General features: G+C 44.7%; 1 protein-coding gene across 1 annotated transcript in view; it reads right to left on the bottom strand.

Annotated features, from left to right (window-relative positions):
* Positions 1-459: 459 nt before the first annotated feature.
* LOC124127369 overlaps positions 460-21,631 on the bottom strand; it is a 31,595-nt gene continuing 10,423 nt past the window's right edge. Inside the window, exons 8-15 of the mRNA XM_048382743.1 lie at positions 20,140-20,724; positions 8,604-8,884; positions 7,489-7,774; positions 6,384-6,944; positions 4,059-4,189; positions 3,447-3,696; positions 1,900-1,983; positions 460-1,238 (exon numbers count right to left, since the gene is read on the bottom strand). Of these exons, the coding sequence (XP_048238700.1) occupies positions 631-1,238; positions 1,900-1,983; positions 3,447-3,696; positions 4,059-4,189; positions 6,384-6,944; positions 7,489-7,774; positions 8,604-8,884; positions 20,140-20,724 (2,786 nt within the window). The 3' untranslated portion in view covers positions 460-630. The remainder of the gene's footprint in view (positions 1,239-1,899; positions 1,984-3,446; positions 3,697-4,058; positions 4,190-6,383; positions 6,945-7,488; positions 7,775-8,603; positions 8,885-20,139; positions 20,725-21,631) is intronic.

Below are 21,631 nucleotides of genomic sequence, written 5' to 3'. Positions count from 1 at the left end.
TGGAGTGGTTTGTGTGGAGTGGTTTGTGTGTAGTGGTTTGTGTGTAGTGGTTTGTGTGTAGTGGTTTGTGTGTAGTGGTTTGTGTGTAGTGGTTTGTGTTGGGTGGTTTGTGTGTAGTGGTTTGTGTGTAGTGATTTGTGTGTAGTGGTTTGTGTGTAGTGGTTTGTGTTGGGTGGTTTATTTGTCGTGTTTTGTGTGTATTCTTTTTAGTGTAGTGGTTTGTGCGGGGTGGTTTGTGTGGAGTGGTTTGTGTGGAGTGGTTTGTTTATAGTGGTTTGTGTGTGGATGTTGGTTATACTGTAGTATGGTCTTAGTTACATAAAACAGACTACATATTCCTGGCTAGACACGGCAGTGTTTCTTCAATATATTGCTGGTGTTAAGTCCTATGCGTACATTATGTGGTGGCACTGTCCTGTGTTCACCACTGCTGCTCCACCAAGCAGACAAAGACAGGAAGATAATGCATGTACATTTATTCATGATACAGTTTGCTATCATATACAGCTGGGGCATATTCTCATGATTAGATGGACACGTCAAAGGACGTGAAGAACAAAGACACATTATTTTGATGGTAATATTCATTGTAACAAATGACTATTCAAGCATGTATCAATGTTTTGCACACTAAGCCCAGTTGCATGTCTTGACGATGACGTCAAACACAAGGGGCGGGGCACACGACTGAACCACGGCTACGCCATTGTGTGCACACGTGATGTACTTGGTAGGGTCCGCGTGGGGGAAGACTTGACCGTTGTTGTTGCTGTTGCAAGGGTTGGCGTCGGCTGTAGCAGCTACTGGGGGGTCAATGGAGGTATAGACAGGAGGCTCCTTTACCGGGTCCTCTGCAGGCTCCTGGACTGATCCTGTGTTGTAGGAGCACGTGTAGAGAGCAGCGTTCCACACCAGACCACTGGGACAATCTCTGATCCACGACTTCCCGAAGGCATCACACTGGATGTACTTGGAGGGGTTGGAGGGGTATGGGAAGTAGAACTTACCATTGGCAATATTTTCCTGTGTGCAAGGGTTATATACGGCACATGATACTCCACCCTCTACTGGTTCCGATCCACAGCTTATTGTGTCAGGATTGTATTGGGCTTTGCCGGGACATTGGGTGACGTACATGTTGCCTTTGACGTCACAGTGGATGAACTTGGTGGTATCCGAGGGATGGGCGTGGTCACATACGTTGCCAGGGGAACAGGGATTGCTGACGTTAGATGATTCTGGAAAATTGGTCATAAATGTTACTTTAAGTGGGGAATTGAGTAAGTATTCTATATGATTCTAGGTTCGAATTCTTCTCCCAGTCAGATCAACTCATATAATATATATCATTAGTGCCTTGAACTGAAAATTGTCTGACACTTTTTACAAGTCATGACAGTACTCAGACATTCACGAATAGGCTACTATCATAAACAGTTGTAAACTCTCAAATGCATGAAGACAATTATGTTCTAACGTCCCTTAATATTTGGAAGTACTTCGGTCTCGATTTAGGTGCAGAAATATAAAATAAATGTTCAAACTGGTCTGTATGTCGCCTGTCAATGTACCACACATGTAATGGCTAACACTGTTTCAATAGTCTGAACATCATCATTCAAACGTTAGGAAAAAGTATATCTCTAAGTTTCTGTGAAGATCCATACACTTTTCACACGTTACTGCATCTCGTACCGAGCAATGAAATGAATCATATATGTAACACTACCTTAATGTAAACTGTATGTCTGTCTGATAATATGATAGATGAATGAAGTTCCTTAATACAATTCCCAAATACATTCTGAAAATTCAATTTTGAAACAAAATATTGATGGTGTAGCTTACGAAGTCGAACATCTGATTAGATATACACACTTCAACCAGTCCTGTACATACCATCACAGCTGAAGCCATTGTCCTCCAAGTCGTCCTCTGTACACTCTCGCTCTACCAGGCCCTCTCTACAGATGATCTCCACCTCTACACACACAAACAAAGGTGTTACTCTCTCTCTACCAGGCCCTCTCTACAGATGATCTCCACCTCTCAACACACAAACAGACTCTCTATAGATGATCTCCACCTCTAAACACACAAACAGACTCTCTACAGATGATCTCCACCTCTAAACACACAAACAGACTCTCTACAGATGATCTCCACCTCTAAACACACAAACAGACTCTCTACAGATGATCTCCACCTCTAAACACACAAACAGACTCTCTACAGATGATCTCCACCTCTAAACACACAAACATACTCTTTACAGATGATCTCCACCTCTAAACACACAAACAGACTCTCTACAGATGATCGCCACCTCTAAACACACAAACAGACTCTCTACAGATGATCGCCACCTCTAAACACACAAACAGACTCTCCACAGATGATCTCCACCTCTAAATACACAAACATACTCTCTACAGATAATCTCCACCTCTAAACACACAAACAGACTCTCTACAGATGATCGCCACCTCTAAACACACAAACATACTCTCTACAGATGATCTCCACCTCTAAACACACAAACATACTCTCTACAGATGATCACCACCTCTAAATACACAAACAGACTCTCTACAGATGATCACCACCTCTAAACACACAAACAGACTCTCTACAGATGATCTCCACCTCTAAACACACAAACAGACTCTCTATAGATGATCTCCCCCTCTAAACACACAAACAGACTCTCTACAGATGATCTCCACCTCTAAACACACAAATAGACTCTCTACAGATGATCTCCACCTCTAAACACACAAACAGACTCTCTATAGATGATCTCCACCTCTAAACACACAAACAGACTCTCTACAGATGATCTCCACCTCTAAACACACAAACAGACTCTCTACAGATGATTTCCACCTCTAAACACACAAACAGACTCTCTACAGATGATCTCCACCTCTAAACACACAAACCTACTCTTTACAGATGATCTCCACCTCTAAACACACAAACAGACTCTCTACAGATGATCGCCACCTCTAAACACACAAACATACTCTCTACAGATGATCTCCACCTCTAAACACACAAACATACTCTCTACAGATGATCACCACCTCTAAATACACAAACATACTCTCTACAGATGATCTCCACCTCTAAACACACAAACAGACTCTCTACAGATGATCGGCACCTCTAAACACACTAACAGACTCTCCACAGATGACACCCTCCTCTAAATAGACACACTGAAGCGTCACTCTCACTCTATTAGACTCTCGACAGATGACACCCTTCTCTAAATACCAGTAGACACAATGGAGCGTTACGATCTCCCACAATCACAAAGGTGATATGAATAGTAACAAAATACGAATGGTAACGCCTAGGTCTGTTTTCACCGCTTTACATCAAGTTATCACTCGGTTTATGTTGATATGTTATAGTTCCTGTCCATTGATAAAGTGACGTACTTGATGGCAGCTGGGAAATCCCCACGCTGAAACTGGCGTTGATGCATGAGGGCATTTGATCGATGGTCAGCGGTAGCCGAGATGCTATGACAGTGATGTAGAGTGATCTCCCCTTCATGTCCTTGTTGAAGTATATAACACCTGCCTTTCCATCACTAGCGCTGTCCCTGGAGTCGTAGAAGGCGGGGCTGGGGCGGGGGGTGCGGTAGGAGGCGTACATGTCCAGGGTGCCACAAATAACCTCGCCAACCTTAATAATTAAAGAAGGTATCTGACATTTAGGTGAGGTTACGTAAAATGGGGATTAACGTCGCGTCCAAGATTATTGCACTTATGTAGCGGCGGACACTCAGATGCAGGTGAATCACACAGAACAGTTTCCAGGATCTGTCTTTGCAAACTTGAATATTTTTATTTTCACGAAAATGACACATGATTTAAATAGTAAAATGATAAATTAAATAGTTTATGGCCTAATAAGACCCTTGGTTTTATATATACAAAAATACTGCTAATAATTTTATCCCAAATCAACGCTTTATGGTTTCAGGTCACAATGCATGTTAGCGTAAAATAAGGTGTGAAGTGTGTAGAAAGCTCTGTATAACTTACAACAATTTCATCAGTATCGCCGTCTGGACTAGCTGGGTCGTCATCATCCTCAACGACGAATGAGTCGTCCACTGTGATATTTACTGGCAGGGGCGTCATAATAGGCTTGTCCTTGTCAACAACAGTTGGTGCTGGGGAAGAAAGTGATTACATGTCTGTCCTTGACAACAACAGTTGGTGCTGGGAAGGAAAGTGATTACATGTCTGTCCTTGTCAACCACAGTTGGTGCTGGGGAAGAAAGTGATTACATGCTTGTCCTTGTCAACAACAGTTGGTGCCGGGGAAGAAAGTGATTACATGCCTGTCCTTGTCAACAACAGTTGGTGCCGAGGAAGAAAGTGATTACATGTTTGTCCTTGTCAACAACAGTTGGTGCCGGGGAAGAAAGTGATTACATGCCTGTCCTTGTCAACAACAGTTGGTGCCGAGGAAGAAAGTGATTACATGCTTGTCCTTGTCAACAACAGTTGGAGCTGGGGAAGAAAGTGATTACATATCTGTCCTTGTCAACAACAGTTGGTGCCGAGGAAGAAAGTGATAACATGTCTGTCCTTGTCAACAACAGTTGGTGCCGGGGAAGAAAGTGATTACATGCTTGTCCTTGTCAACAACAGTTGGTGCCGAGGAAGAAAGTGATTACATGTCTGTCCTTGTCAACAACAGTTGGTGCTGGGGAAGAAAGTGATTACATGTCTGTCCTTGTCAACCACAGTTGGTGCCGGGGAAGAAAGTGATTACATGTCTGTCCTTGTCAACAACAGTTGGAGCTGGGCAAGAAAGTGATTACATGTCTGTTTTTGTCAGCAACAGTTGAAGCTGAGGAAGAAAGTGATTACATGCCTGTTTTTGTCAACAACAGTTGGTGCCGAGGAAGAAAGTGATTACATGTCTGTTTTTGTCAACAACAGTTGAAGCTGAGGAAGAAAGTGATTACATGTCTGTTTTTGTCAACAACAGTTAGTGCTGGGAAAGAAAGGCATTATATGTCTGTCCTTGTCAACAACAAATGGTGCCGAGGAAGAAAGTGATTACATGCCTGTCCTTGTCAACAACAGTTGGTGCCGAGGAAGAAAGTGATTACATGTCTGTTTTTGTCAACAACAGTTAGTGCTGGGAAAGAAAGGCATTATATGTCTGTCCTTGTCAACAACAAATGGTGCCGAGGAAGGAAGTGATTACATGTCTGTCCTTGTCAACAACAAATGGTGCCGAGGAAGAAAGTGATTACATGTCTGTTTTTGTCAACAACAGTTAGTGCTGGGAAAGAAAGGCATTATATGTCTGTCCTTGTCAACAACAAATGGTGCCGAGGAAGAAAGTGATTACATGTCTGTCCTTGTCAACAACAAATGGTGCCGAGGAAGAAAGTGATTACATGTCTGTCCTTGTCAACAACAGTTGGTGCCGAGGAAGAAAGTGATTACATGTCTGTCCTTGTCAACAACAAATGGTGCCGAGGAAGGAAGTGATTACATGTCTGTCCTTGTCAACAACAAATGGTGCCGAGGAAGAAAGTGATTACATGTCTGTCCTTGTCAACAACATTTGGTGATGATGAAGAAAGGCATTACATGTCTGTCCTTGTCAACAACAAATGGTGCCGAGGAAGAAAGGCATTACATGTCTGTCCTTGTCAACAACAAATGGTGCCGAGGAAGAAAGTGATTACATGTCTGTCCTTGTCAACAACAGTTGGTGATGATGAAGAAAGGCATTACATGTCTGTCCTTGTCAACAACAAATGGTGCCGAGGAAGAAAGTGATTACATGCCTGTCCTTGTCAACAACAGTTGGTGCCGAGGAAGAAAGGCATTATATGTCTGTCCTTGTCAACAACAGTTGGTGCTGGGGAAGAAAGGCATTATATGTCTGTCCTTGTCAACAACAGTTGGTGCTGGGGAAGAAAGGCATTATATGTCTGTCCTTGTCAACAACAGTTGGTGCTGGGGAAGAAAGGCATTATATGTCTGTCCTTGTCAACAACAGTTGGAGCTGAGGAAGAAAGTGATTACATGTCTGTCCTTGTCAACAACAGTTGGAGCTGAGGAAGAAAGTGATTACATGTCTGTCCTTGTCAACAACAGTTGGTGCCGAGGAAGAAAGTGATTACATGTCTGTCCTTAGCAACAACAGTTGGACCTGGGGTAAACGTTTTCAGAACAGCTGGGCAACCCTGCATGTTTTACTGACACATATAAAATAAACTGTACATTTTAAGTATGTCCAGTCTATATTGAATACCTCCTGCATTATTCCTTCACGACAGCATTAATGTCGAAACAGCATTGAAACCGATTGGATGTTTAGTACAAAGCATGGCCTACCCCCACAGGAGCTGTCCTTCAGTTGGTACAGGAGACTGTCTATCTCAGTGAAGTCCTGGAGGATGATGACGTGCGTACAGTCAGGTTGAGTGGCTACAGCCTTCAGCTCAGACTCATCAATGCTTCCTATCCCAACTGATATCATCGTGATACCTGCGTCTTTAGCTTTATCAGCAGCACTGATGGTAGCTGTTTTACTGTTTGACATGCCGTCAGTGAGAAGGATCGCCACACGCTTGGCATTTGGCCGGGCACCTGTTGTATTGCTGAACAGGACGTTTGCAGTGTGGAGGATGGCTGAAGCTGTGTTGGTGCCACCGCCACTCTTTCTGATGTTATTTATAGAGCTTAGCAAATTGTTCTTCGAGATAAAGTCTCCAAAGAGAATACTGCCTCCAACGCTTGAACCATATTCAACAGTGGAAACTTTTACTTCATCTTCTGCGATGTCTAAGTCTGTGACAATATCAGAGATGAAGTCAAGCATGCGTCTGAAGTCACTTGTGGAGACACTTCCAGAACCGTCCAGAATGAAAGCGAGGTCAAGTTGGGTGCTGCAGTCTGGATTGAAATGAATTATGTGTGACTCATTTATAGCTAACAATGTTACAAACGAATGATTTAAAAAACGCCAAGCAAAAAAATGAAATTGAAAGACATTAAAATATAGTGACTAGTGAAGAATTCACTAACTGACTCGTCACTTTCTCGTCACGATATGGCTGAAATATTGCCGATGTGACGTTAAATACCAGCTCACTCACTCATTAAACCCTCACACCCACAGACAATCAGTGTATCCCTGTCACGTACCGGGGGGCACGGTTGGCCCAGTCGTCTTAGGAGCAGCGATTCGCTGTGCAGAGTTGCGTCCCTTGGGCACGCCAGAAACCTATGATTGCGGGTTCGAATCCCGGTTCGCCCCAATTATGTTTCTAGGTTTGTCAGCTACATACCCGTGCTCGTGGGTTTCACCGAAGTGGTAAACGTCTGAGACCTGCATCACTTCGGGCTTTCCTCCCACATTAAGCTGACACGCCGTGATATAACTGGAATACTGTTAAAAGCGGCGTTAAAACCAACCCACTCACTCACTATCACGTACCGATGCCTTTCAATGCTCCAGCTTTAGTGATGAAGTCATTCTCTGATGCTCCTGGTCTGAGGTTAGAGGCCCAGAACGAGGCTTGACTGGTGACGTCACCGGGAGGGCTGCCACTGTGATACTTCTTTATGTAGAGAGCCGCTGCCAGCCCGGAGTACAGAGGCTTCCTCAGGTCTGACCAGGATGTGGTGCGCCAGTCGATCTCGAGGGTGGAGCTGATCAAGTCACATTCGGTAGATATTGAGGACGGGCAGGACTTCGTCTCCAAGAACTTATCCTCGTCTATCTGGTAGAATGTAAGATACGGGCGAAGCAATGAAGTCAACTATGAGTGAGTGAGTGAGTTGGGTTTATCGCTGCTTTGAACAGTATTCCAGGCTGCTGTTTGTACTTTATTTCTATATTACAGCAGTTGAAGGTGGCGGCAGCTGTGGTCATTGTACATTGCTCGTCACATCCAAAACTCATGCCCCCTCACCCCTACCACACATCCTGAACACACCCACACCCACCACACCCAAATCCACCACACACACACACCACCACACACACACACCAACACACACAGACACCCAGACACCCACACGCCAAACCTAAACTCTACAGCCACAACCACACATCCACACACCACACCATACACACACACACCCTCGCGCGCACACACACACACACACATCCACACACAACACCATCACACCCACACACCCACACACCCACACACCCTCACACACACACACCAACATACCACAACCTCACACCCACACACCATAACCTAACACACACACCAACACACACACACAGTCACACACACACATCCACACACCAGACCCTCACACCCCCAAACCCGTACACCAACACACCACAACCTAACACTTCGGGCTTTCCTCCTACATTAAGCTGACACGCCGCGATATAACTAGAATATTGTTAAAAGCGGCGTTAAACCCAACTCACTCACACACTCACTCATAAACACATAATAATGATACAGTCGGACTTGTACAAGGACAGCTTTTATCAGACACCTCTGCTAATTCTGGAAACGTCGCGTCGCTTTTCTTTACGGACTGAGACAGCAAGCCTTGGCATACTGTAGTGTTATAGGGCTACCTTACCTGCCAGAGCCCGCCGTCATAACCAGGTCTGTACGTATTGGAATCGTCACCGTCTGTTGTCTCCACGTAAGCCAGACGTCGCAGGAACAGACGGTCGTCCCCGAGGATGCAGTTGGACCTGATCCTGTCCACTGCAGCGTTGACGACGACGCTCCCGCCAGCCCCCGCAGTCAGGGTGAGATCCTCGCCATCTGGAGACGCCAGGGTCCCGGGCAGGAGCAGAGTCAGCAGTAGATACAACATGGTCTTCATCCTTACTGAGGGCAGCTGGGTACACGCCTCTATTTATAATTACCCAGCCAGGAAGTTACGAAAACATAAATAAAACATGTGTAGCCAAAGGTGAAGTGAAGTGACACATTGATCTCACCAAACGAGGATTTACTTAATGATTTATAATTCTACACTTGTTTTCGATAGGCTAAGGACGGAAATTTCTCAAGTAGGGTTGTCTAGATGACTAGATGACTCCGATTTTTTCCTGAACAAACAAGTTCCCGGAGAAAACGTTTCAGTTAGCGTGTAGAATGTTTCGGTAAAAAATAAAAGTTTTGAAATCGAGAACCGGGTGCAGGTTGTTTTACGCCGCAATCATCTGTCGTCCAGCTATATGAGGTTGGCTTTTAAATAACTGACTCCAGACAACTAACGATTGATATTATGAGCAACATCGACTCTCCACAGCGGGGATGAATAAACTAGCCACGGGACATGTCCTGGAGTGGACTCTCCACAGTGGGGATGAATCAACTAGACACGGGACATGTTCTGGAGTGGACTCTCCACAGCTGGGATGAGTGAGTGAGTGAGTTTGGTTTTACGCCGCTTTTAGCAATATTCCAGCAAAATCACGGCGGGGGACACCAGAAATGGGCTTCACACATTGTACCCATGCCGGGATTCGAACCCGGGTCTTCGGCGTGACGAGCGAACGCTTTAACCACTAGGCTACCCGACCGCCCCTCACACAGCTGGGATGAATAAACTAGCCACGGGACATGTTCTGGAGCGGACTCTCCACAGTGGGGATGAATCAACTAGACACGGGACATGTTCTGGAGTGGACTCTCCACAGCTGGGATGAATAAACTAGCCACGGGACATGTTATGGAGCGGACTCTACACAGCTGGGATGAATAAACTAGCCACGGGACATGTTCTGGAGCGGACTCTCCACACAAAGGATGAATAAACTAGCCACGGGACATGTTCTGGAGCATAAACTCCACAGTGGGGATGAAAAAACAAGCCCAGGGACATGTCCTGGAGAGGACTCTTCAAAGCTGGGATGAATAAACTAGCCACGGGACATGTTCTGGAGTGGACTCTCCACAGCTTGGATGAATAAACTAGCCACGGGACATGTTCTGGAGCGGACTCTACACAGCTGGGATGAATAAACTAGCCACGGGACATGTTCTGGAGCGGACTCTACACAGCTGGGATGAATAAACTAGCCACGGGAGATGTTCTGGAGCGGACTCTACACAGCTGGGATGAATAAACTAGCCAGGGGACATGTTCTGGAGCGGACTCTACACAGCTGGGATGAATAAACTAGCCACGGGACATGTTCTGGAGCGGACTCTACACAGCTGGGATGAATAAACTAGCCACGGGACATGTTCTGGAGCGGACTCTACACAGCTGGGATGAATAAACTAGCCACGGGACATGTTCTGGAGCGGACTCTACACAGCTGGGATGAATAAACTAGCCACGGGACATGTTCTGGAGCGGACTCTACACAGCTGGGATGAATAAACTAGCCACGGGACATGTTCTGGAGCGGACTCTCCACACAAAGGATGAATAAACTAGACACGGGACATGTTCTGGAGCGGACACTCCACAGTGGGGATGAATAAACTAGCCACGGGACATGTTCTGGAGCGGACTCTCCACAGTGGGGATGAATAAACTAGACACGGGACATGTTCTGGAGCGGACACTCCACAGTTGGGATGAATAAACTAGCCACGGGACATGTTCTGGAGCGGACTCTACACAGCTGGGATGAATAAACTAGCCACGGGACATGTTCTGGAGCGGACTCTACACAGCTGGGATGAATAAACTAGACACGGGACATGTTCTGGAGCGGACTCTACACAGCTGGGATGAATAAACTAGCCACGGGACATGTTCTGGAGCGGACTCTACACAGCTGGGATGAATAAACTAGCCAGGGGACATGTTCTGGAGTGGACTCTCCACAGTGGGGATGAATAAACTAGCCACGGGACATGTTCTGGAGCGGACTCTCCACAGTGGGGATGAATAAACTAGCCACGGGACATGTTCTGGAGCGGACTCTCCACAGTGGGGATGAATAAACTAGACACGGGACATGTTCTGGAGCGGACACTCCACAGTGGGGATGAATAAACTAGCCACGGGACATGTTCTGGAGCGGACTCTCCACAGTGGGGATGAATAAACTAGCCACGGGACATGTTCTGGAGCGGACTCTCCACAGTGGGATGAATAAACTAGACACGGGACATGTTCTGGAGCGGACTCTCCACAGTGGGGATGAATAAACTAGACACGGGACATGTTCTGGAGCGGACTCTCCACAGTGGGGATGAATAAACTAGCCACGGGGCATGTTCTGGAGCGGACTCTCCACAGTGGGGATGAATAAACTAGACACGGGACATGTTCTGGAGCGGACTCTCCACAGTGGGGATGAATAAACTAGCCACAGGACATGTTCTTGAGCGGACACTCCACAGTGGGGATGAATAAACTAGCCACGGGACATGTTCTGGAGTGGACTCTACACAGCGGGGATGAATAAACTAGCCACGGGACATGTTCTGGAGCAGATGCTACTCAGTGGGGATGAATGAACTTGTTCTGATATATATCTTTCTTCGACGTTATTCTGGGTTAGCATTGGTTATCAGCATCGCATGCTTGTTGCAATAGGCGTCTTGAGGGATCGGGTGGTCAGGCACTCTGACTTGGTTGATACATGCCAACGTATCCCAACTGCGAAGATGCTCGAATGTCAATCACTGGATCGTCTCGTCCTGACTTGATCATCAATAGACCGCCGTCCTATAGTTGAGTGCGGCGTTAAACAACAAACAAAACAAAACCTTCTCATGTCGACTGAGAATGTTCTTAGTGACCATGAGACATGACATCGATAGTACTCCGTCTCCGCCCACCAATACTTTATTCTGTTGCCTAGGTAACGCCATGCCGCTGCCCACAGTAGTCTGACTTGCCCCATGTAAAATACAATAGACATTTATCTTTTGTGAAAAGAGGGGAATAAACTAGATGAAAATTGCCTGTATGTAAGTGTAATCAAAATTGTGTTTCAAATATGTGAAACCTGGCACCATTCTAGTACATCAGGACATGGCAAGAGGACTAGCTGTTGAATATCACGAGGGTAATTATTAAAGAGGTAAATCTATTTTGTTCTGCAAAGCTAGAAATGTACTGTCTGACCTGTTGTAAAAAACTGTGTATCTATTCTGAAAAGACGAACTCATCAGCTTCAATCTGACGATAGACATGGGTGATTTGTTGTTTTATGTTTAGTTTAATATGTTGTTATTACACAATCAGTGTTTACTTGGTTTAACTATACAAACAGGTTACTTAATTCTGAACCCTCTGATGACTCCTGAATTATCTCCCTTCACTGAAGGCTCCAGAAATTCCCACGGACAGGAGGAAATAGCTATTCCACAGACAGGAGGACCTAGGTATTCCCCGCATGCAGGAGGACCTAGGTATTCTCCACAGACAGGAGGACTTAGGTATTCTCCACAGACAGTAGGACCTACGTATTCCCCACTGACACAATGACCTACGTATTCCTCACTGACAGGAGGATCTATGTATTCTCCACAGACAGGAGGACCTACGTATTCCCCAGAGAAAGGGGGACCTACGTATTGCCCACAGCCAAGCGTACCTAGGCATTCATTACACACAGAAATATATTCTTTCTGCCAAGATTTCAAAGAGCGTCATACGATTCTTGCTCAAAAGTTTGATCAATGATACAACATTCAAGACCTCGATAAAGCTGTCAAAAAACTGTTTGTGGTTGACATTGGGCCGACATTTCCAAATCTGACGTACCGGTGGCAAAACTCACGTCCAATGTAATTCCCTGTTTTGATTTCTACAATTATGTTTCCGTGTTATAATTTTGTCCAAGTGTTTGTTCAGGTGACCAATTGACTTGCCCTTGCATGCGTTTTTGACGGCTGCCTCACGTGGGGCAGAATACGTCCCACTTTTAGCGAACGCTTGTCATTATAGATATGTGATGGTGATTAATAATAACTTGCTCATGATACAGTCGGAATCGTACAATCGACAAGAAAAGGGGTTTTGTCGGTTGTATTTCGCACCACCAATCCCTTATTCAATCGTTTTTTGAAGTTGAACACATCGGAATTGGTGTGTTTAGTTTGTCGTGGTGGAGTAAATATTTTTTGTCCTGAGTGAAATATGGTGTGAAATAAGAAACACGTCTGTCGTGTAGAACACATGGGGTACGACACACAACACAAGACTGAGCGTGCATCTGACAATTGGGGAAGTGACGTTTTGCCATGTTTATGGTGATAGATACTAATTATCACATTTCGCAATCCCCGCTACGTGGTATCGATCACGTTGTCTGTTCTCAAACCAGGCCCCCACAGGGGTGCAGTTAACTGTGAGTCTTGTTCTCCTACACCTGAACACACTTGCGAAACGTTTGACGATCTGCCCCCCTCGGGGCTTTGCGCTGTGACCTCAGATTCCATTCGTACCCCTCACCTGGCCATTTTTGCGACTGGGTTCCGCCTGAGCGCAAACGGGCATAGCTAAAAGAATTGTCAACTCGTTGCGTAATGATTCATGTAAATTTCCCCTATGTATCATATATATTCCAGATGCTATTGAAAACACATGGGGACTTACAATTGTATACTGTGTGATTGAACACAGTTAACCCTGTTTTGGGTATATTTTTTAATGCAAGACATATGTAAAATAAATATAAAATATTACTGAGGGATTCTTTGAACGAAATCCCTGAAGTCATACGCGCATTCTGATTGGTTTGTCTTATTCTCCCACATAACATTCGTCAATAAGGGGACGAGAAAACATGCGGCATAATGACGAGCTCGAAAACATCTTCAGTCGATCCGATAACCTCCCGATACAAGTAGTATGTTTATGTGTATATAGTCTTACAATGAGAGCTAATAACACTAAAGACTGCTTGAAAACAGATTGAGTAGTAAAACTGAGCAGTGAACAGTGCCGTAGCCAGCCAGGGGCGGGGTGTGTGTGTGTGTGTGTGTGTGTGTGTGTGTGTGTGTGTGTGTGTGTGTGTGTGTGTGTGTGTGTGTGTATGTGTGTTGTGTGTGTGTGTGTGTGTGTGTGTGTGAGTGTGTGTGTGTGTGTGTGTGTGTGTGTGTGTGTGTGTGTGTGTGTGTGTTTTGTGTGTGTGTGTGTGTGTGTGTGTGTGTGTGTGTGTGTGTGTGTGTGTGTGTGTGTGTGTTGTGTGTGTGTTGTGTGTGTGTTGTGTGTGTGTGTGTGTGGTGTGTGTGTGTGTGTGTGTGAGTGAGTATGTGTGTGTATGTGTGTGTGTGTGTTGTGTGTGTGTGTGTGTGTGTTGTGTGTGTGTTTTGTGTGTGTATGTGTGTGTGTTGTGTGTGTGTGTGTGTGTGTGTCGACTTCACTTTCCACAGTTAGGTAAAGGAAGATATGTATCACGTGACACAATGTCAAAACTACCTAACGTCTCTTCTGAAATGTCAGTTTCCGAGAACTATGTCTTTCGATGAGCACTCAACAAACGGGTATAGTTTGAAGTAGGACTCGGAGATAACCAGCTGTCACATGGTTAACCCGGATGAGTTTTTTTCCGATGTGTCACTAAATTATGAATCGCTCAATCGAGGTCAAAGGTGACATAATAAACACTGAACGAGACTGAGGACTACATGACAACCCACACAGTTACGGATCTACAACTCATATTGTAAAAGAAATAATGAATTTATTCAATCAAAGGTTTCAAATCACATCAACCACCTGTGATTGAAGCGGCTGATTTGACTGCTTCATCACCGCTGAAGCTGATATTCATCGAAAAAACAATCTTAATTCTCAATCATTGTTGGGAAGCATTTGAAATAATGAAATCTACAAGTATTATCTTGGAAAGTATAAATTTGGAATTTTTAAAATTGTCAAGGTATGTGTGGCGATCCATTGTGGCAGGATATTATGGAGATCGACCATGAGAGTATTAAACTTTAAATTTGACCCTTTTATATATGTATTAATAATAGGTCGTTTATATATATTGCGCATATTTCCACCCGAAACAGCGGCATGCTCAAAGCACTATTACTATCACGGTCACTGGAGCTGTGTGCACTCAACAGTCATTCTCAGCTTCCTGGGGAGTATACAACCCAGGCTGCCTGTTAGGCGCTAGAAAGTTAACAACCACATTGCCAGTTCATCGCACCGGGTATCCATTCGCTGTTGGGTGAACAGAGGCACGTTTGGAACAAAGCGACAAGCCCACGGCGACCACACATGTGCTGCCTACGTTTCTGCTTGTCTGTGTCTGATGTGTGGCGTCATAACGATGCCCTGCCATGTGGAGCCCGGCTTTGCATGGCCTGCTTGATCTCTGTAAGATTGGCCACGTCATCAGGATTATGTTCAACATACGTCATCAAGATCATGTACAACATACGTCATCAAGATAATGTACAACATACGTCATCAAGATAATGTACAACATACGTCATCAAGATAATGTACAACATACGTCATCAAGATAATGTACAACATACGTCATCAAGTTTATGTACAACATACGTCATCAGGATTATGTTCAACATACACCATCATGATTAAGTACAACATACGTCATCAAGATAAATTACAACATACGTCATCAAGATAATGTACAACATACGTCATCAAGATAATGTACAACATACGTCATCAGGATTATGTTCAACATACGTCATCAAGATCATGTACAACATACGTCATCAAGATAATGTACAACATACGTCATCAAGATAATGTGCAACTTATGTCATCAAGATCATGTACAACATACGTCATCAAGATCATGTACAACATACGTTATCAGGAGTATGTACAACATATGTCATCAAGATCATGTACAACATACGTTATCAGGAGTATGTACAACATAAGGACGCTAAGATTATGTGCAATGTAAGGATATTTACACTCTTAAAAAAAGGAAACGCATAGGTGTTTTGAGAATTCCCAGCAATCGTCATAAAGACAATTCTGTTTGTCTGATTGTTGTGCATTGCGTGGAAACACATCTTAAAATGTGTTTTTTTGTAAACGTTTATCAGCACAAATGCAAAGGATGCATTGAAATTGCTTTCAGAAAAAGTTTTCAGCACAATGCACGTGCAAAGTGTTGGAAACAAGAGTAGAGATACTGACTATAAAAGACCGTACCAAATTCACCAGTTCATTACGAATTTTCTGACGTGAACGGAGATCGAAAAATGCCAAGATTAACTGCACCTGACCGAAATATCGCCATTGGACGTTTGGAAGCAGGAGAGTCCCAGTCTGCCGTTGCAAGACACTTCAATGTTCACCAAAGCACCATATCTCGACTATGGGATCGATATACCCGCACTAATTCGACTAAAGATCATCCCAGAAGTGGAAGACCAAGAGTGACCAACCCTGCTCAGGATCGGTACATACGGCTACATCACCTTGGGAGTCGATTTGCTACAGCAACGGGCACTGCAGGACAAGTGACTGGTATGCGAATAATTTCCGAGCAAACCATCAGAAATCGTCTGAGGAAAGTGGGAATTCGAGCGAGACGACCAAAAGTTGCGACGTTTCCACCTTCAACGACGAGTGGAGTGGAGTGGAGTGGAGTGGAGTGGAGTGGAGTGGAGTGGAGTGGAGTGGAGTGGAGTGGAGTGGAGTGGAGTTATATGACTACATGTTCTTCACACGCTATTAATCCCGTACTGGATACTGCATCTTTAAATCAGCTCCACAAGCACTTATAGCGCCGTATTTCGTTGCCCAGATTAGGTAGTCATAAACCGTTCAGACCGTGTAACATGTGCCCGCATGTGTGAAGTGCCTGGAAACTTCCCGCTAGCCGCTCCCTCCTCTTGTACTGATCACACTCGTCGTTTCATGTGTAACACAGTCAGTTGTTTAATTTGTAACAGTCAGTTGTTTCATGTGTAACACAGTCAGTTGTTTCACGTGTAACACAGTCGGTTGTTTCATGTGTATCACAGTCAGTTGTTTCATGTGTAACACAGTCAGTTGTTTCATGTGTAACACAGTCAGTTGTTTCATGTGTAACACAGTCAGTTGTTTCATGTGTAACACAGTCAGTTGTTTCATGTGTAACACAGTCCGTTGTTTCATGTGTAACACAGTCAGTTGTTTCATGTGTAACACAGTCAGTTGTTTCATGTGTAACACAGTCTGTAACGAAGTTTGACTTCGTGTTAACAGGTAAATCTTATCTTGGGGCAGCAAAAGCAGCTTTACATGTAAGTTACGTTGTTGGACCTTGTTTGTACATGTAGCAAGGCTGAACTTGTGGTCAATCTACTGGTATATTCGATCCTTATGGTTTTTACATAGTGACTTCATAAAAGGTCATACTTACAGTTTCAGTTTCATGTTGTTTAACGCCGCACTTAGCGATGTTCCAGCCATAAGACGGCGGTCTAAATATTCGAGTCTGGACCAGACAATCCTGTGATTGACATCATAAACAATTGGGATACGATGACATGCATCAAAAATGTCAGGGAGCCTGTCCACCCGATCCCGTTAGTAGCCTCTTACGACAAGCATAGTCGTTTTTTACGGCAAGCATGGGTTGCTGACGACCTATTCTACTCCGAATCTTCACGGGTCTCATACTTACTCATACCTTTGGTCGTGTGACTGTTCTGGCATCTTCACGTAGAGACCCACCCGTCTCGTCGGACGTCATAACGTGGTCCCGATTGATCTCACTTCAGTCACACCTCACTAGTAACCTGTTCACATAATGTGTTTGAGTCAGGTCCTGGCTGGTTGGTTTGTGGACCAGATAATCCAGAGATTGATATCATGAGCATCGATCTAAGCAATTGGGATCAATTGCTTCAACCAAGTCAGCGAGTCAGGTGAGTGAGTGAGTTGGGTTTAACACCGCGTTGAACAGTATTCCAGTTATAATACGGCGTGTCAGCTTAATGTGGGAGGAGAGGTTTACGGTTACCACTTCGGCAAAACCCACGAACACGGGTATGGTGCTGACAAACCTGGAAACTTAATTGGTGCGAACCGGGGTTCGAACCCACAATCATAGATTTCTGGCTTGCCCAAGGGACGCAATTCTGCACAGCAAATCGCGGCACCTTAGACGACTGGACCAACATTGCCTCCGCGAGTCAGGTGAAGAATACAACACAATGCTTACACCATACATCATTTTGTAGGGAGGAATAGCCCTGTTTTCGTATCGTATATCATCTCTTAGGAATATAAATTGCATTATACGGCCCCTCCGTGGGCGTAGTACTTATGTTTTAGTCCTGATGTATTTACATTACGGAAGCCGGAGAGGGCAATAATCAATTGAACATATGATGTCATTTAAAAAATATTCGACCTTTAGGACACATTGCTATTCACAAGAGTAACTTTAGAAACATGTGTGAGTTGGGTTTAACGCCGCTTTTAACAGTATTCCAGTTATATCACGCAGTGTCAGCTTAATGTGGGAGGAAAGCCCGAAGTGATGCAGGTCTCAGACGTTTACCACTTCGGTGAAACCAACGAGCACGGGTATGGTGCTGACAAACCTAGAAACATAATCGGTGCGAACCGAGGTTCGAACCCACAATCAAAGATTTCTGGCGTGCCCAAGGGACGCAACTCTGCACAGCGAATCGCGGCGCCTTAGACGACTGGGCCACCCGTGGCCCCCAGTACGTGATAGGGATACACTGATTGTCTGTGGGTGTGAGGGTTTAATGAGTGAGTGAGCTGATATCTAACGTCACATCGGCAAGAAATACAAATACTGAATGAACCGCCCCTTGCGTTAGATAATGCCACATGACAAGCAGCCATGTTTGTTTACAGACACTCGGCAACCAGTATGTAGTCATTTAGGGATCGTTATGCAACACGAGGTTGTACATCCAACATCTGACATAACTTACTGACCTCATTTGGATATTTATCGGATCGGATACCAAGATTGTCGGATTGGTTTATCGATCACACTACCCATTTCAAGACAAAGCTTGTTAAATAGAGATGATTTGTTGGTTGGGGTGTTTTACGCCGCACTCAGCAATATTCCAGCTATATGACGGCGGTCTGTAAATAATCAAGTCTGGACAGGGTACATAATCATGTCATCGACAAGTGAGTGAGTGAGTTTGGTTTTACGCCGCTTTTAGCAATATTCCAGCTATATGACGGCGGTCTGTAAATAATCAAGTCTGGACAGGGTACATAATCATGTCATCGACAAGTGAGTGAGTGAGTTTGGTTTTACGCCGCTTTTAGCAATATTCCAGCTATATGACGGCGGTCTGTAAATAATCAAGTCTGGACAGGGTACATAATCATGTCATCGACAAGTGAGTGAGTGAGTTTGGTTTTACGCCGCTTTTAGCAATATTCCAGCAATATCACGGCGGTCTGTAAATAATCGAGTCTGGACAGGGTACATAATCATGTCATCGACAAGCATAGTCGCCTTTTACGGCAAGAATGGGTTCACAGGAAGAAATATTCTACTCCGGATCTTCACGGGGTGATACATTATTCACGCTTAGATGCTTGTTTGTTGTAAATAATCGAGTCTGGACCAGACAATCCAGTGATTGACATCATGAGCATCGATCTACGTAGTTTGGATACGATGACATGTCAGCGAGCCTAACCACCGGTTTCCCGTTAGTCGGGCTCGCTGACTTGGTTGATGAATGTCATCGTTTCCCAATTGCGTGGATCGATGGTCACGGTGTCAGTCGCTGGATTGTCTTGTACAGACTCGATTATTTGCAGACGATGTGGATGGTCACCTTTGGGGCATATGTATGGTTGGGTGGCGGTTTGAGCTTGGACGTGTGTCTGTGGGACCATCTCATTAGCAGCAGAAACAGACCTTCTATTGTTAAATAGGTAAATTTAAACTATTAAACAAACATAATCTGTGTGTACACGACTTATGACAATGACATTATCGTTTATTAAAATTCGTTTCCATTCTGAATGACGTGAGAAGATATAAAGTTAACAGGACAAAACAAGTATTTACATGTTGTCACGCTGCAGTATGCTATGATGCTGTCGGATGTCGTCGCGACAATGTCGCTGCAGTATGCTGTGATGACGCCGGATGTCGTCGCGACAATGTCGCTGCAGTATGAACATTGGTCTTCATTTGATCTGCCGTCTGTGTAGGTCATTCTGTGGTCTTTTGGCTATTACCAGCCACAAGCTTTGATGACGTCATCCCACCGGGTACCTACCCCGCACGACATGATGGCGTACGAAGAGGACGTACACTGAATGAACTTCTTCGGATCGGAATGGGCATGCAGGGAGCCAACACGTGCGGTTTTACAAGGATTACCAACAACCTTGACCTTCACGGCGCTGGAGCCAACGTTGGCGCAGTTTTGAATGTCGTCGTTGTAGACGGTGCCTTGTCCGCATGACCTGACGTGAGCGATGCTGTGCAGGTCGCACTGTATGTACTGTGTCTGGTCCACGGGGTGCGGGAAGTGCATCTTGCTAGGCACAAGCATGTCGTTACAGATGTAGTCGTAAATTGAGCCGCTGAAGCTGGTGGGGTCGGCGAGGGAGAAGATGGCAGCGTTGTTACACGTCAGAGATGATGGGTTAAAACTACCTTGGTTTGGGCAGTCTGTGATGTACATGTTTCCTCTGACGTCACAGACGATGAACTTGCTGACGTCAAAGGGATGAGGCTGGACCCTGAACCTGGCCGCAATGACGTCACTGCTGCAGGGGTTAGATATGCGAGCAGCCTTGGGGGCCAGGGTGCTGGTTGTCGCTGAAGCACAAACACGTAATTACTTTAGACCGTGGTATTGTACTACTTGCATTACGGATCCGGCGAGTGTTTGTTTGTTGTTTTACGCCGCACTCAGCAATCTTCCAGCTATATGACGGCGGTCTGTAAATAATCGAGTCTGGACCAGACAATCCTGTGATTGAGATTATGAGCATCGATCCAAGCAATTGGAATACGATGACATGGATGAACTAAGACAGCAAGCCTCACCACCCGATCCCGTTAGTCGCCTCTTACGACAAGCATGGGTTGCTGAGGACCTATTCTACCCCGGCGAGTGAAAATATCAGAAATGTTTAACATGAAGAGCATCACATGTATTGTATCTCCTCCACAAATACAGTTGATGGATATATAATAGAATGGATTAGATATTTCTTCATTTCATCAGGTCGATAAAAAGTTCATATTTTTCATTTTCGTTTTTATTCTGATAAATAAGATCATCCGGAAACCAACTAGTTATTACAACAAACTGAACAGCCACTCATTACACACTTCGCCACACCGTGCCCTTCTTAAATCTGACACAGAATACATGGAAATCTGGTTTTGAACGTATAAACCAGGGACGTATTTTTGCAGATCTATTTCTGCAAAGCAATCTTAGCGCTTTGACGACGGCAAATCTATTCTGAAGAGCAATCTTCGTGCTATGACGACGGTAAATCTATTCTGAAGAGCAATCTTAGCACTATGACGACGGCAAATCTATTCTGAAGAGCAATCTTATCGCTATGACGACGGTAAATCTATTCTGAAGAGCAATCTTATCGCTATGACGACGGCAAATCTATTCTGAAGAGCAATCTTATCGCTATGATGACGGTAAATCTATTCTGAATAGCAATCTTAGCGCTATGACGACTTTAAATCTATTCTGAAG

The sequence above is a fragment of the Haliotis rufescens genome, unplaced genomic scaffold, assembly GCF_023055435.1.
Source record: "Haliotis rufescens isolate VD_foot unplaced genomic scaffold, xgHalRufe1.0.p SCAF_41, whole genome shotgun sequence".
Classification (NCBI taxonomy): domain Eukaryota; kingdom Metazoa; phylum Mollusca; class Gastropoda; order Lepetellida; family Haliotidae; genus Haliotis; species Haliotis rufescens.
The sequence above is the reverse complement of the archived record's forward strand: the minus strand, read 5'-3'. Positions and strand labels throughout refer to the sequence as shown.